The 16,000-nt window shown below is 40.4% G+C and overlaps 1 protein-coding gene across 1 annotated transcript; it reads right to left on the bottom strand.

The window, feature by feature from the left end:
• Window positions 1-891: 891 nt before the first annotated feature.
• On the bottom strand, window positions 892-3,488 carry LOC124365183 (protein pxr-1-like). The gene is made up of 3 exons (XM_046821136.1): window positions 3,324-3,488; window positions 1,812-1,877; window positions 892-1,597 (listed from the first exon to the last, which is right to left on the bottom strand). Exons 1-3 carry the CDS (start codon window positions 3,366-3,368, stop codon window positions 1,118-1,120), a joined length of 591 nt encoding a protein of 196 aa, XP_046677092.1. The 5' UTR covers window positions 3,369-3,488; the 3' UTR covers window positions 892-1,117.
• Window positions 3,489-16,000: the final 12,512 nt, after the last annotated feature.

The following is a 16,000-nucleotide window of genomic DNA, read 5'->3' as shown; positions in this document are numbered from 1 at the left end:
CGATATTTTGTAAAACAATATTAAAGAAATCGATTTTATTGGTACTTAGCTAAACAGTGCAATAAGAAAACTCACATGATAGTACATTGCATCTTTAAAATTGTCTTATAAATTGAAATGAAAAAATTGATTTGATGGAACAAATAAATGTTATTACAAAACCATTGAGATGACTTGTTTTTTTTAATATTTAACTTCCTGTAGTCCAATATAAACGCTCTTAGTTTTAACAGAAATATTGTCAGTTCGGACAAAATCTACAAATGACAAGCACGCATATTGAGATCAGATTTTAAAGTTACTATCATCGGTCTCATAAAACCAGCTAGCCTACGCTATTATTTTTATAAATAGGTTTTTTCTATCTAATTTCTAATTTCCTCTCTAAGTCATTAACAACATATTTAATCCGCATAGATGTATTCCTGAATGTTATTGTTGGTGACATTTCATCAGTCAAATGTTTTTTGTTCTCTTTGAACAAGAAGCTAAAAACCTCTCATTGCACTTAGTCCTAAGTGACAGGTAGGAGGATATTAAGGATAGGCAAGGTGGAGAGTAGAAGCCGCCTCCTGTCGAGAGCGATAAGGAAGGTTTTCGGCATTATCTCTCAGCCATGTCTCCTTGGAGAAGTGGAGTCCAGCTATGTACCACCCTCTCCAGTCAAAGGAGGCAGGGCTGGCACGCGTTTATATTTAGGTTAGCAACTGCCTCACTTAGGGAGCTACATACTCCAATGCCAATCTTTCGCACTAGATTAGACCTATAGTCTACCCTTGCACCCCAATATATCGACATTTTTGTTTAGTGTTTAATGTGCCCTGTCTAGGTACAGCTTAAAGATAAATTTTATGTAAACCCACCTGGGGAGTAAACCTGTAAAACTCCAAAAGATTTTGTATTGAAACATTTTATATCACAATATCAGCTATGATTTCTGAGCCTTTCCCTTGATTTTCGGCTTGAATTGGATCGCGTATTTTCCACGTTGCGTTGTCGAGATGAAGTTGACGGAGAACGACGACCAATGCTAGAATCACGAGAAGCTACAGATATGTTATCTTCAGACCGCCTATCAAGTTTGGCTTCAGACTTCGGGGTTTTCTTTTCCTCTCTCTTATTGGGCTCGACTTTTCTCTTTTTGGAGGATTCTTTTTTTCTTTCTTTCCTCTTCCTCATCTGTAGAATTGTTATCTTTTTTACTTTTCGCATCATCAGACTTTCGAGTCTTCTTGTTATTCTTCTTATTCGATGCTTCACCTTTTCTTTTTTTAGAATCTTTCTTCTTACCTCCTTGATCGTTTTCGTCTGTATTACTGTCATCCTTCTGGCTTCTCTCCTCATCATCAGAATCCTGATCACGGCTCTTATCCTTACGACTTTTCTTCGAACCTTTACGACCGTTACCCCGTGAATCTTCATCGCTTCCGCTTGACTTTTCTCCTGTTAGCTTTTGCCATATTTCTTTTAACTTCTTCCGTATCGAATCTGCTACTTCTGGGGCAAATATGGCAAGTAGCACATAAGCAAGTAAAAGCAACAGGATTATAAATATCAAAATCCTCAGCAAATTGCCCCAAAATGATGACTTTTTCTGCTGTAACACAAAAACTGAGTACTTAAATATTTGTAAATTAAAACTGTACATTAGAAAGAGAGCATAATCGGTTATATTAAGTTTTCTCCTATGAATTAAGAATTAAAATGAATTCTGACAAAGAATTTAGTTTTCAATAACAATACAAAATTTAAGTTTTCTAATAAAATGGCCTATCGTATATTTGGTTATACTTACTTTAAGAGATACTTACTATATCAGCATAAACCCCAAAACAGTAGTTAGATATGCAGAATTGTGAATAATAGCCGGATCTTTTCTGAAAGCGCATAAGTATACTATTAATAATAAATTATTCAATAAAGGTACTAAAACTACGTATAGTTTGAGTTCTGTATTGGAAAAGAATATGTATTAAATGACTTTTGGGTCAACTACCAACCATTTATAAAATTACCATTACTAATTCGTCTTCTTTCTAGCTATATAATTGATTGATCTATTAATTTGTTTATTTGAGATAAAAATTTGAAACAATACATTCTATTGGGTGAGCGTAGAGAGTAGAACAGTTTTATACCCATGATGTCTCAAAAAAATAAAGTGACATATAGACTTGAAAGTTTGTAAGAAGCTTCATTTTTATACGCGGAACACTGAGTTTGATGATGGTGCAAGTCAGTCCATAAGATTTCGCTAAGTATTGGCGAAATGTTTTTTATTGGTCTTATGGGTAACTATAATGGCAATGACAAAATAGCAAAATAAAAAAACAAAAAAACTGAGAAAAATAAAATAAGGTTTCAATATTTTATATTTTTATTCATAGATGGAAAATAAAATATAATAGAGTGAATAATAAATTTTATAAATTCATAAAAAGTTTTGGCACTCTTGCGTTGTATTACCCTTACTAGCTCACCGAATGTTTTATTTTTTGAATATCAAGATGATATTATAATTAATTAACTAAAATATGAATATATAATTTAGCAAGATATCTTGTGGTATATTTAACTGTAAACTTTTTGTTTTGCATGAAACTTCATTACTAAGTGCTCAAGAATGTGTTATACGATGTTCAAGCAGCCTCGGCAAAGCCTCGAATATAGTACTCCTACCTTGTTATATTTAGTTATAAAAAACCTTTGTCTTATTTCCAGAGTACTGAACAGGATTTTCAGGAAGAGCAAGGTTGTGTTTGGGTCTGCCACATTCGTGATCTCACGGTACAGACACAATGAGGAGGGACAGTGGACACTATCTCAGACATGTCACTATTGCTTGGGGGGGGGGTAGTTCTCTGTCAGCCCCTCACTGTCAAAGTGATCAGGTCAAAGTTTCTTCCTCACGCTGTGTTGTAAAAATTCCTTTAACGATAAGAGTGCACAAATTACTCAATCATCCGCTTCAAGTAAACTAGCGTCAAATTTACGGTCAATGATGTGCTAATTCTGCACATCCATTGATTTCACCGTTTTCCCAGTACCCAGTGAAGGTTCTAGCGACAGGTATATAGCCCAAGGTACGAGTGAACTCTCTTGGGGCAGCTTTACTTGTTAAGTCATACGAAAACAATCCATATCGAGTTGAACATACTTGACAAAAATGATATCAAATTTATAATAATCAGTAATTTAATTTATGTAGCCACGTACTTCATACAACTTTGGTGTCAGCATGTTAATCTTTAACAGTAGTAACTTATTAAGTGCGTAATTATTTATTAATTTGAAAATATTTTGAACGAAAGTTACTTGCTTACCCCCATGGTGAGTAATGCGCATTGGCGGCACTTACAATCTGTCATGTATTTGGTTCCAAGAGCTCAGTACATCATGTAATTGTGTGAGACTTGATTGATGTAATTTGTAATGTAATGTGTACCGTGTGTTAGCTGTAAAAATATGTTGAATTTTCTTGAGTGGAATTTAAATAGTGGTTGTAACCATAGAAACACTTTTGAATTCGGAGTTAGCAACTTTTGTGTATGTAAAAGTTAACTAAATTATTCACAGGTGTAATTTCTTCCCTTGTTTTATTATGGCTGACCTGAATTTTGAAAGAGGCATTATCCCTATCGTACTAACCATGGATGTCAACGTGGATTAGAGTATCATGTGTCAACATGAACTTTACTTAGCTATATGAACTGTGGCCAACATGCACGCTATGGAAGGTGAAGTGTGGCCAATGTACGTTTTACAAAACATTTTTAGTATTTTACAACTTTATTTGTGAAAATAAATCTCATAATTTATATATCCTTTTAGATTAAAATAAGAATGTCCTTTGAAAAAATAATAAGATTTCTGAAATTTTCCATTGTTAAATGCTACAAAAAACATATCAAATACTTTTGGAGTATTCATCCCATTATTCAGTAAAAAAAAACAAAAAATAAAACACTAAGGCGAAAAAAATAAAAATTTTTACACGACACTGCTACGAAAAGGTAACGTAATTATGTTATACCTGACAAACTGTATGAAGTCCAGACTATAGAGAATGAACACAAGCAATGTCACCGCACAGGAGCCCAGAGCACAAACTCCGTTGTCATGTTTTAATTTGTAGTAATGCCTTAGGGTTTCTAAACTTAGGTAAAAGGTAAATTTCAATCCTCAAATTTAGTGTTAAAGCTACTTATTTGTAATGTATGATGATGGCAAATGACCGAAATTATATTATCCTTCCAAATCTTCTTTCGACAATAACAAACTTTAAACTATATATTTTGCTTCCTCTCCCCTCAAAACATCTCTTTGCACAAAAACGTTCACTGACATAAATGCTGTGCATTCGTTTGGATATCATCGATGGGTATGTAATCTCATACATACCAAAACGTAAGCAGGGAAGATAAAAAACATACTTTTTTAAATTACTAATCTTAAATGTGGTTTAATGAAAACAAAAATGAATACAACATCAACATTATCTTTTATTGAGTGTGTGAAGGAGAAAGTAAAACGTAGCTAAGCCACAGAGAGTAACTAAAGTGGACACAACCGACGCAAACTCGAGTGATATATGAGGTACAACCCAACTTGTCTCTCAGACGGCAATAAAGCAGTTCTTATGTGGGCAAGAGTCAATATTACCCCAGACCGTTCACCACAGCTTGTGTCTATTTGGCGCACCTGGCGAGTGCTACAAGGTAATATATCGAGCTTCTCTTCTTAGGATTACATATAAAGGGCTACATATACTTTCACTTGAGTGTGATTCGAGAAGATAAATTAGTTATTTGTGTCATTTAATCGTTTTATGAAAGTTGAACGTTACACACAATAAAAAATAGAAAGTTGGTTTTTAAAATCATTGGAGTCATGGATAGTGTGCATCATCTTATGACAATTCTGTCACTTTGATCTCACAGAGATACATCGTATGAACAATATGAGTATTCTTATTGTGTTTTTGAGAAATTAATTAATAACATACAGGCGCAACATATTTTGTAACTTAGGGGTGTTAAATTTAGCTTTAAATATTTTATACATTAGAGAAGCATGATCTACAATAATAATATACACGGTGGGCTTTTGGCTGAAGTAAAATTTTACCTTTATCTCTTTTTACTTTTAATTGTAAGGGCGCGTCTGTCAGGGGAGGTTGATTACTGTATAATATGAATTAGAATGTTTTGATTGTAAGCTAACAATACATCCTACCACACATATACGAGTAACTACTAATATGAGTATATCAATTATGTATTCGCCACAGATTTCATAATAGTAAATATTTTGAGATTCTGATAGAGAAAGATCATTGAAAATTGTTAGTAACGGAACATAGGTCCTTCTACGACTTAGGTAATGACATGCAAGCTGACCTTAGGCAAAATGGTTTTGGTTTTTTAAAGCCATTAAAATTTGGCAAAAATATGAACAAACTTATATCATATGTAAGGACCTTGGATGCAAATTTTAAAGCCTATAATGTTTTGTATAAACGTGCATTAACTAAAACGCTAAGTCAAATCATATTAAAATCTCAAATTATTCCTAAACCACGTAATATCTTACTATCTGTATCTCTGTGAATAGCCTTGAAAACCTTAATATTTTATATCGAACAGAAATATAATAAAAAATAATGAAATTTGAATTTAGCAAGGACAGTTTAATTTAAAGTGTTTTAGAAGACATATGTTATAAACAGATCTTCGCCCAATAGTTCTTTATCGTAGAGTTCTTATTTTCCGGCTTAAGATACTAATTTTCGAGGACTGAACTCTACCTCTGTCTTACTCATCATCCTACGTCAATATCTTATACACCTGCTCAAACATAAACGTAAAATTTAAAAAAAAAAATTGCAGTAATGAACATTTTCAAACTTAACTAAATTCAACATTACAATAATCCATTGCACATAAAATAAGTAGTTTAAAATGAATAAGATAAAGGTATTTCTACTTATGTACTATATATTAGATCGCTATTATCATGCATTGATATAGAGTAATTACAAAAAAAATAAAACAAGTAAAATATAATAAGTTTTAGTTAACAGCTATAATAATAGAAATTGTATAATCGTAATCATAATTGTAATAGTCAGAAACGGGATTAAAACGTTATAAACGACGGAAGGATAAGATGTACAAAGTAAGGGCAGAGGGCAATAAAATCTACTTCTCCGGTTTAATATCGTTCATACTCTGTCTGCATGGTTTCCTCCTACATTTCCTTTCTCTTGCAAGACCACTTCCTGGCAGTCATTTTCATTCACAACTTAAACCAGTCCATTCATATGATCTACTAGTTCTGTCAAATATAATAATGGAACGGTGTACTTTTGAAAATGGAAAAAAACGAGATTTAGACGCTATAAACAACGGAAGGATAAGCTGTACAAAATATGGGCAAACGGTATAGAACATCTGGTTCTGCGGTTTAATATAATTCATCCACTGTCTGCATGGTTTCCTCCTACATTTCCTTCCTTGAAAGCCCATTTCCTGGTATCCACTGTTACTGATCACTGTCACTGATAACTTGAACTTACAATATTCATGCAGTCTGTTATCCATAACAATTAATCATATTGAAAAGCCTCATTAAACTGAGGTGAGCCTCCATGTGATCTTTGTGTCGTGAATTGGATTTGAAAACAAAATAAATTATTTGTCACAATTTAGGGGTAAAGCAAAGTTAAAGTTCTATAACACAACTTTTTATTTTAAAATACTGTAATATATCTGAGATTAAGAGTACACATGTTAAAAAGTGTTACTTAACGCACACAGAGTGTTTAGGGGAGTGTTTTTATTAAAACATCCGCTAAGAGAACACTGAAAAAACTAATCCCACATTAGATTCAAATATAATTCTTAAATACAGTTAATTTATTTAATAACTAAACCATGTAGTAAACCATAGACAATGTTTGTATTCAGCATATCATTGCTGGGAATGAGATTTACCACCTTACAGGAAGCTATCCCGAGCTATTTAAATTATAAAATAGGTTACCCAATACAGTGCCATGTAATTGAAATTTTACAGTACACGTAATTATTACATTAAAAAACTATGTTTGTTTCCAATAGATCGAACTTCAATTAAATAACTAAATAAATTTACGTTTTTAAATAACTGGAATATATTTTTGTAAGTTTCTGATCAAAATTTGCATTATTATGTACAGCGTTGGTTTGTTTTAGAAAATAAAACTAGCCAATCCACAAGCTAAATTGAAAAAAAAAGGTTAGAAATAAACTGAAAGCCTAAGTTTATCCTGTAAAACTTAATAGTTCATCTTTCTAATAAACAAAACTCGAAAATGAATACTTTGTTTAAGTTTTTTTATTGACAATGGAAGGTTTGAAAGCATAATGGTATTTCGGACATTTACCATCGTTATATGTTACAAAATATATAACAAAACTTTTGGAGGAACTTAATCTACCCTATTCTTCAGGAGATGGGACTATTAGTACTCCATTTAGAGTGCGCCGGTGTGACGTCAGTCTGTGCTCTTGACTTTCCGTGCTCATGACTTGTATCCTTTTTAATGACAACACCTTTATTTTCTCCGGTCTGAACTCCAATCAGTTTTCGTGTGTATTAAATATTTCCATTTTCTTTATCTTCCTTTCCTGCTGCACGTTCTAAATTTCATGTACTAATTGTACCCTCACTTGAAGGAGAGGATATATTTCAATCCTAAAAACGTTGTATTATACATTTTTTAACATAGAATGACAGGAAACGGCTGAAGTCCTAATTTATTTACCAGTTTTTTGTCATACTATATTAAAATAAAAGTAATATGTGCTTGATTTTTGGATATAAGGGAATTAAAAAGGCTTTTAATGTGCAGGTTAAATGATTCGAGGTCGGTTATTGTGTGTGTATAACAATAATGTAATGTAATTCAAAACCAATAGTGAACGACAGTAGGCGGAAACGGCCGACCTAATGCTGGCCAATATTTACTGCAGTGCAATAAAAATGATACATTTGATTTGCATACGACTCTGAAACCGAGATTTGTGGTTAGGGTTATTTACATCAGCTACTAGTGATGTTTTTGAACCACAAATATGACCATTTTTCAATATTTAGTTCTTAACATACAAGGTACACATTGATATAGTTACACTTCAAGTACTAAGTTTGTTGTTTCTTAGATTCTATGACGCACATCGACTTCTCAATAAAGAAAAAAAATATAGAATTTCATATTTTACTTTAAATTAAATAAATTTCCACTTAGTTAATTAACCTGAATTTGCTTGTTAGAATTGAAATAATCATATGAAATATGTATATTTCCAAGCTTTGATCTTGTCTATGTGGATCTAAAATGGCAGCATATAGTTAAATAAATTATATGTATTGATAAATTATTTCAAATAATTTTGTACTTAAAATAAATATTGAATAAAAAATTACATTAGTAATACTATAAAAGCTAGTAAAAAATATTATGTGGTATTACATACCTGTTTTTACAACTATTGAAACTGTGACCTTTATGTTAACAATACAATTTTTCTAAGAGGTTTTCGCAATTAATTATTTAATTTAGCTGAGTTTCAGTTAAGGAGTTGTTCATTTATACAACTCGATATCTCGAAAACTGACCTCTAGATTGCCAATTTATAGACGCTTAATGTTCATGTAAGCAACAGAGTTTTTTGATGGTTCATGTCACTTTAGTTCTTAATGAGAATTATCGAATCATATGCTATAAATTTTGAATGGCATTTAATTTCTACATAGACAAGAATGAGTTCTTTAATGGAGCATGTCCAAACATGGAATTTTGATGAGCGTCATAGATGTCTACAATTAAACCTTAGTATCTTTTTTAAAATTCTGCTATAATATATGTTGTATTGTACCCATTGTACTGTAATGTCTTGTATAATGACAAACCTCTTCTCTCCAATCCAGCAAACTTTCCTATCGTACGACTAATGTATTCAATTCTGAATAGGATGATAATCATACTAAGAGTTCAGTTGTATATTGAATGTCCTATATTTCGATGGATCTCGTTATTATTACTTCCTAACGGAAGTTGATGTTTTCAACAACTAGCGTTTACAACAGAATTATTGTTTGTTAGTGACAAGAGGAAAATGAAATTTGGATAGCCGGTATTGAGATAATTACCTTTTAAAGAGACAATTGTTCACGCGGTAAAGGCTCGCCACCATGGCTGTCGCCTCAAACACGTGATACTGCAGTGTGTGACGCGGTGGATGTGTCTTCAACAGATTCTGGTTGAAAGTACAGGAGTGTGTACATTTCATTGACACTTATGAAAGACTCAATTTGATCGTGTCAGAGCACTGAGTTATAGTAGAGATTGCATCCAATACAACATATTAGCTAATTCTCCATGACTGCAGGGACAATGTACAGTGAAGTGGTCCGTCTACCTCCCCTATGTATGTGAGTTGGGTGTATTGTACTACGGATAATGCTATGGTTACACCTAAAATAAATTGTATTATTAATTTAAGCGTTGATTCATGTTATTAGTTACCTTTGTTTCAGTTTATCAAACATAAACTACAATACTATTACATGTTGTTTTGTTGGTTATATGATGTAGTAATGTTGACCAATCCTGTTTCATTCTCGTTGTTTTGCCTGTTTGATCGGAGTTGTATCACAGATTACAAGGTATTGGCACAAGTGTGGAGCTACTGGTACGGAGAGAATAAGCTTGTGGAGATCAAGGAGGCGGCCAAAAGTCTGAAATTTTGTAAATATCTCTTCGTAACTTTAAATGATGCATATTTGTTTTCATGTTTAATGTATAACATATTTTATAATATTATACTAAACTTGACGTCTAGTTTTCAAGTAAATAAAAATAATTTTAATTATTTAAAAATGTTGGCAAAATAGATTAGAGATTGTTCAAGAATAAGTTGTAGTTCAACACTTGCTAAAACTTGACCTACAAATATGCTTGTAGAATAAAGAAAGATTACAATTTTCTCCATTATTTTTTATTCAATAGGAGTTACGTGCTAAATATTCTATTCATATATAAACTTAGAATTACTTAGAACATACCTTTGCTGTCCTGTAGTTTTTGTTACGTTACTCATAGGTTCTATAAAAGACGCACATTTTCTAAACAAAAGGCGATTTTAAAACAAAAGATAATTTCCATCTATAGTTAGTAGGTCTATTACTGCACTTAATACAACTTAATGTTTCTCCTTAAACAAATAAGTGGATTTTATTCATAATTAAAGTCTGTGACAATATTGATGTAGTAAACTGTAAGCATTTTTAATTTTGGACCAAAGCATCCCGGAAATGAATAGTCAATCAAACTGTTTTTAAAATGTATTAATATCGCTTCTATTATTCCCATTAATGATAACAATAATAGTAATCGTGTTTCCGTAGAAACATGAGAGTTCATAGTCAAATTATCAAATTGTGTCGCCAAACCTGTTTCAAAGACTCTCTCTCCAAAGTTTACATTAAATTACAACAGTACGTCCTGGGAATATAAGAAAGCCTTAATTCCAAAATGACAAACCCTGATGCAGATATAAATTCGTTGAAACAAGAAGTACAGAAGCTGAAGACAAAAATGGAACAGATAAAAGTAGAAAAGTTAGTATTGAAAACTACTGTGAGTCGGTACGTGGACAACACCCTTTCACAGAATAATATCGGCGATGGACGCATACGTTGATGAAAACCAGTACCAAGACTTTTTTATAACATACTTCAAATAAATTTCTCATATTCCAAGTAGAATTTTATTAATTTTGAATGTTTTATTGCGAAATAGTGTCGATATAACTAAAAGTAGTATTTGTAGAAAGTTGGAGCGAAAAAATTAGGTAAGATCAGTTAATGGAGATTATTATAATTTACGTGAAATCTCTCTTAACAGTGTAATTAGTCGATATCCATATAAACATAATTAAACTTGCTATATCAGGCTTGATGTGGCGACGAGGTAAAGTAAGCAAAATAACAGTTCCGGAGTTGTGTGAGAAGTTCGTGGTGAAACATCGCCTAGAATACATTGAACAAGAGACAGATACAATAGATATTGTGCTTTAACCATACATAAATGACTACCAAACATAGACTGCATTAATGGAGACCAAGATAAACTGACAAATGAACCAGATAGGCCTTTACTACCACATAATTGGGAGAGGCCAATGTTACCGCCATCAATAATGGAGTAGCTTTCACAGACAAAGGTTTGCCCAGCAACTGGCTACATTGTTTGTAGTGGCGAGGCTGACTTAATACCATCGATTCATATTACACTATAAGGTTCAATTTAAATTTGAAAATTATAGATTTACGTTAGGTAAAACTTCCATTATTACTTACGGATATGTACACATGCAATTAGATTACCCATAGATTCGATCGCACTATAAATCATCCTATTTATTGGGTCAACAATTTACATACTGTTGATCATAAATTGGTACTTCCAGACTGCGCAGTATCTTAAAATTTCTATCAAAGACACCTAAAATATCTTTGTTGCGATTTGCTCCAGTTATCTGTCTTCTTAGTGCAACGACTGGAATATGATGCTGTCACAGACCTGACTTATGAAATCTGGAGTCTTGTTCGTCTGAAGCTCAAGATGAATTCTTTACGTCGTTTCGACACCAGAGACAGCTATACAGCAGAAAATGCAAAAATGTGGTGTAATCTAGGTGAATTGGTATTCTTATGTTCTCATCAGAAGATCACGGCCTTAGCTCTAATGCTCTTGTATTGTCTTGTAAGCTACTTGTAGAGTCCCTTGTCCTCCAGCTGCTTGAATACGCTTCGGTTGTTTGGTCTTTTTTATTACTTCCGGGGGGCGCCGGTGCGGCCGGCGTGGACGGGCCTCCTGTCTCCGCGGTCGCCGTTCAACGATCAACTCAGAACTGGCACGGACCAGGGGAATCCGACTGTCTAATTAAAACAAAGCATTGCGATGGCCCCCACGGGTGTTGACGCAATGTGATTTCTGCCCAGTGCTCTGAATGTCAAAGTGAAGAAATTCAAGCAAGCGCGGGTAAACGGCGGGAGTAACTATGACTCTCTTGGTTGTCGAAGGGTCGGGTGGCTGCAAATACACCCGGCCCAAATGGCGGAGACTCAGGGTCCACGTACCGGCAACCGGGCAACGTCATGGGTTCGGTCCTCGGACTCATCCGTGTTAGGGAATTGCTAGTCCCTGGGCGGATGCCATGGCGGCTAATGAGTCACGCATATCCCCCGACTTTCTCACCCCCACCATCCAACACTCTCAGTCAGTCTCGCGTCCGAGCAACCCTGGCAGAGATCGGGTATCCAACCCCGGTGGATGCCAGGGTCGGATTGCTAGCGAGATGGCTGGCCCCCCCCCGTGACATGGCTCGCGGGGGAAAGCCTGCCTGCCCGAGAGGCCTCCCTGGCGGGGAGGAACCTCCCTCCCCAATGGGGAGGTTGGGTGAGATCGGGTAACCAACCCCGGTGGATCCCCGGGCCGCAGGGCCGAGTAACCCCATCGGAGATCGGGTACCCAACCCCGGTGGACGGTGGGGTCGGCGTAGGCACACTCCATCCCCCCGTGACGTGGTTTCGCGGGGGAGGCTTGCCTGCCTGAGAGGCCTCCCTGGCGGGGAGGGTCCTCCCTCCCCAACGGGGAGGTTGGGTGAGCTCGGGTGAGAACCCCGGGGGATCCCCAGGCCGCAAGGGGACCGAGGACACTGGCCGAGTCCGGGTAACCGGAGGAGGTCAGTTCGGTCCCGTGGCACTTCCCTCTAACACCGAGGGGTCGGAACGCCACTCCGAGGAGTGAAGCGGCCCACAAGAACACCTGTGGGCCGACCCCCCTGAGGGGGGAGACTTCTCCATGGATTACCATGAGGCCCTCGGGCTACGGGTGTACCACTCCACCCTAGGAGGCAGCCCCTCCGGAGTGGTGTAGGGTGTGGGAGCTAACAACTCTCACACCTAAACAGAACCTCCATTGTTTTTGACACAGAAGAAAAGCCTCGGACTCCGGTGGGGACGCGCTTCCCCCCCGGTTTACACTGCCAGGAGCGCTTGGCACAACGGACAACGCCCCAACTTGGGGCTGCTGGCGTGCAGATGGCATCATACGACTGGCCATGGGAGGCAACCAAATGTCTCCTGTGCCAGTCGTGGTTCACGCTGGCGAGGGACCTGACGGACCACCACGAGGAACATCACGGCGATCACCTGCTCAGGTTTTCGCTGCACGGGGTGCCGGACGCTCTTCAAAACATACCGGGGAGCGTCCGTGCATCTCCCAAAGTGCAAGGGGTCTCCCGTAGCCGTGGGCGTTCTCTGCCCCGACTGCGGGAGGGTGTTCCCCAACAAGCGAGGGCTGGGCGTCCATCGGAGCGCCCACCACCCTGAGCAGGTGAACGTCGAGCGCCTGAGGGAGGAGGACAGACGTGCTGCGAGTGCATCCGCACCTATTCCACCTGCAAGGCCGCGGAGCTCCGGATGGACCGAGGACGAGGACCGGACCTTCATCCGCCGCTACCTGGAGTTCAGGACTACCGGGAGGGCCATGGGGTATTCCGCCTACGTGGCCCTGGAACTTCCCCGGAAGACGGAGCGGCAAGTCCGGGACCGCCTCGTGACACTCCGGGGCTACCGCTACCCATACGGCCTCCTGGACGCACCGGAGCCGCCTGCCCCCCATCCTCCATCACAGGGCCTGGCCTCGGCCCCCAGACGTGGACCATCGACACCCGGATCTGACATCGCCCCGGTGGGACATGACTCCCCCGGGGCACCTGGAATCGACTTCACCCCGGACGGACATGACTCCTCCGGGGAAACCCGACCAAGACGCCACTCCATCAGCTGGACAGCGAGGAGCACCTGGACTAGACGACACCCCGGTGGGACATGACTCCCCCGGGGTACCTGGACGAGACCTACCTACCGGACGTGACTTTTCCCCAGAGGGACATGACTCCCCTGGGGAACCTTATGGCCAAGACCCTGTGGGCCATGACGCCCAGGGGTCCGCTGGCGAACCCGGCACCCGAGTGGGACCTAGTCCCACTAGGGTGTCAGGCCGGAGTCCTTGGGCGGGGGGCGGGCCGGGGGGACGGATCCGGGCTAGGGGCCCCGGCTGAACCTCCCGATGGGGAACGCCTGTAAGGCACTTACCGAGACAGCGACCGCCTGGGGACTCTCCACCGGCGTCGCCTCCCGGGGCGGCTCCCGACCCCGGTCTCCGGCGTGGGCATTGGCAGAAGGTCCTCGATGAAATATTGGGGACCGAGCCGGTGTGTCATGTCGGGGCCCGGCTTAAGGAACTAGCCGCCCAGGAAGGCGACATCCAGGTTCGGCTGGACGAACTGGTGGAGGAGCTCCAGGCGGCCATGGTTGCAACGCAACCAGTGACGGCCAGGATGAGGCGGCCGGCGAACCCCACAACCGGGCGTTCTGAGAGAACCCGCCGTAAAGTGACGAGGTATGCCCGAACCCAAGAGCTATATAAGAAGAACCCATCGTGCCTGGCAGATTTGGTCCTCAAGAATGAACTTGGGGACCTGCTGGCCGATGGGCCTCGTGCAATGCCACCAAAGCGGGAAACCCTCGAGCTTTACCGGGGGATGTGGGGAGCGCCGGTTGACTGCACCCTGAGCAAACGGGGCGTTGACCTCCAGGAGGACGAGCTCGTTGAGTCCTTCTCTGGGGACGAGGTAAGGAGGCGCGTCGGGAGACTCAAGGCCGGGGGTGCCCCCGGCCTAGATGGAGTAACGAAGAGGGCCATTACCGGTTATGCTGGCGCGGCCGGGACCCTCTCCGTTCTCTTTAACATCTGTCTCTTCCGGGGCGCCTTCCCCTCGTCATGGCTCAGGAATCGAACCACCCTGATTCCGAAACCCGGGAAGGACCTTGCTCGTCCTGAAAACTGGAGGCCAATAACAATTGCCCCTTTACTGGCCAGGATTTATAGCGCCGGCATTGAGGCCCGGCTGACGGCCCGGGTAAGTCTCTCGGACCGTCAGCGGGGCTTCAGACCAGGGAACGGATGCCTCGTCAACTGTACAATATTGGACGAGGTCATCCGCCTGGGTAAACGTTCGGAGCTAGTCGGAGTGCAGCTGGACGTTTCTAAGGCCTTCGACACCGTGTCACATCAGGCCATTTTCACGGTGTTGGAGGCCCAGGGCGTTCCGGCTTGTATCCAGCAGACCATCCGCTGGATGTACTCCGACTGCTCCACAGAGCTAAGTCAGGTCGAGGGGGTTGTCAGCATCAGGAGGGGTGTTAAGCAGGGGGACCCTCTGTCTCCCCTGCTCTTCAACCTGGTGCTGGACCCCCTCCTTCATAAATTGCAAGACGGTGGGCGAGGCTTCGCGGTGGGCGACCAACGGCTCGCCGCGATGGCCTACGCCGATGACGTGACCCTGTTCGCCGGGTCGGCGGCCGAGATGGGGGATCTCCTGGCGGAAACGTCGGAGTACCTCAGCTCGGTAGGCATGGGGCTGTCGGCGGGAAAGTGCTGCGGATTCCACCTGAGGCGGTCGGGCAGATCGGCATGGGTCGCCCTGGACACTATTTTAACAGTCCAGGGCGCGCCGATTAAGAACATCACGCTGTCCGACCATATTACTTACCTCGGGCTGGATTTTTCGCTCAAGCACGGTTTTTCCAACCGGCAGCACCTCGATGTCCTCGTCGACTCGGCGAGCAGGGTACGACGCTTAGCCCTTAAACCCCATCAGAAGGTGAACCTTCTGATGGCATACGTAGTGCCGGCGTTTGCCCATCGCCTCGCTATTGACCCGCCATCGACTAACGACCTTCTGCGCGTGGACAAGCGTCCTGCGCGCAGAGGTCAAGAAAATCCTGCACCTCCACCCCACCACCACTGATGGCATCCTCTACACGAGGAAGAGGGACGGGGGTCTCGGGGTCCCTCACCTCGTGCAGCAGGTTAAGATCT

Source organism: Homalodisca vitripennis, chromosome 6 (assembly GCF_021130785.1).
Source record: "Homalodisca vitripennis isolate AUS2020 chromosome 6, UT_GWSS_2.1, whole genome shotgun sequence".
Lineage (NCBI taxonomy): Eukaryota > Metazoa > Arthropoda > Insecta > Hemiptera > Cicadellidae > Homalodisca > Homalodisca vitripennis.
Note: the sequence above shows the minus strand (reverse complement) of the source record. Positions and strands in the feature narration are given on the sequence as shown.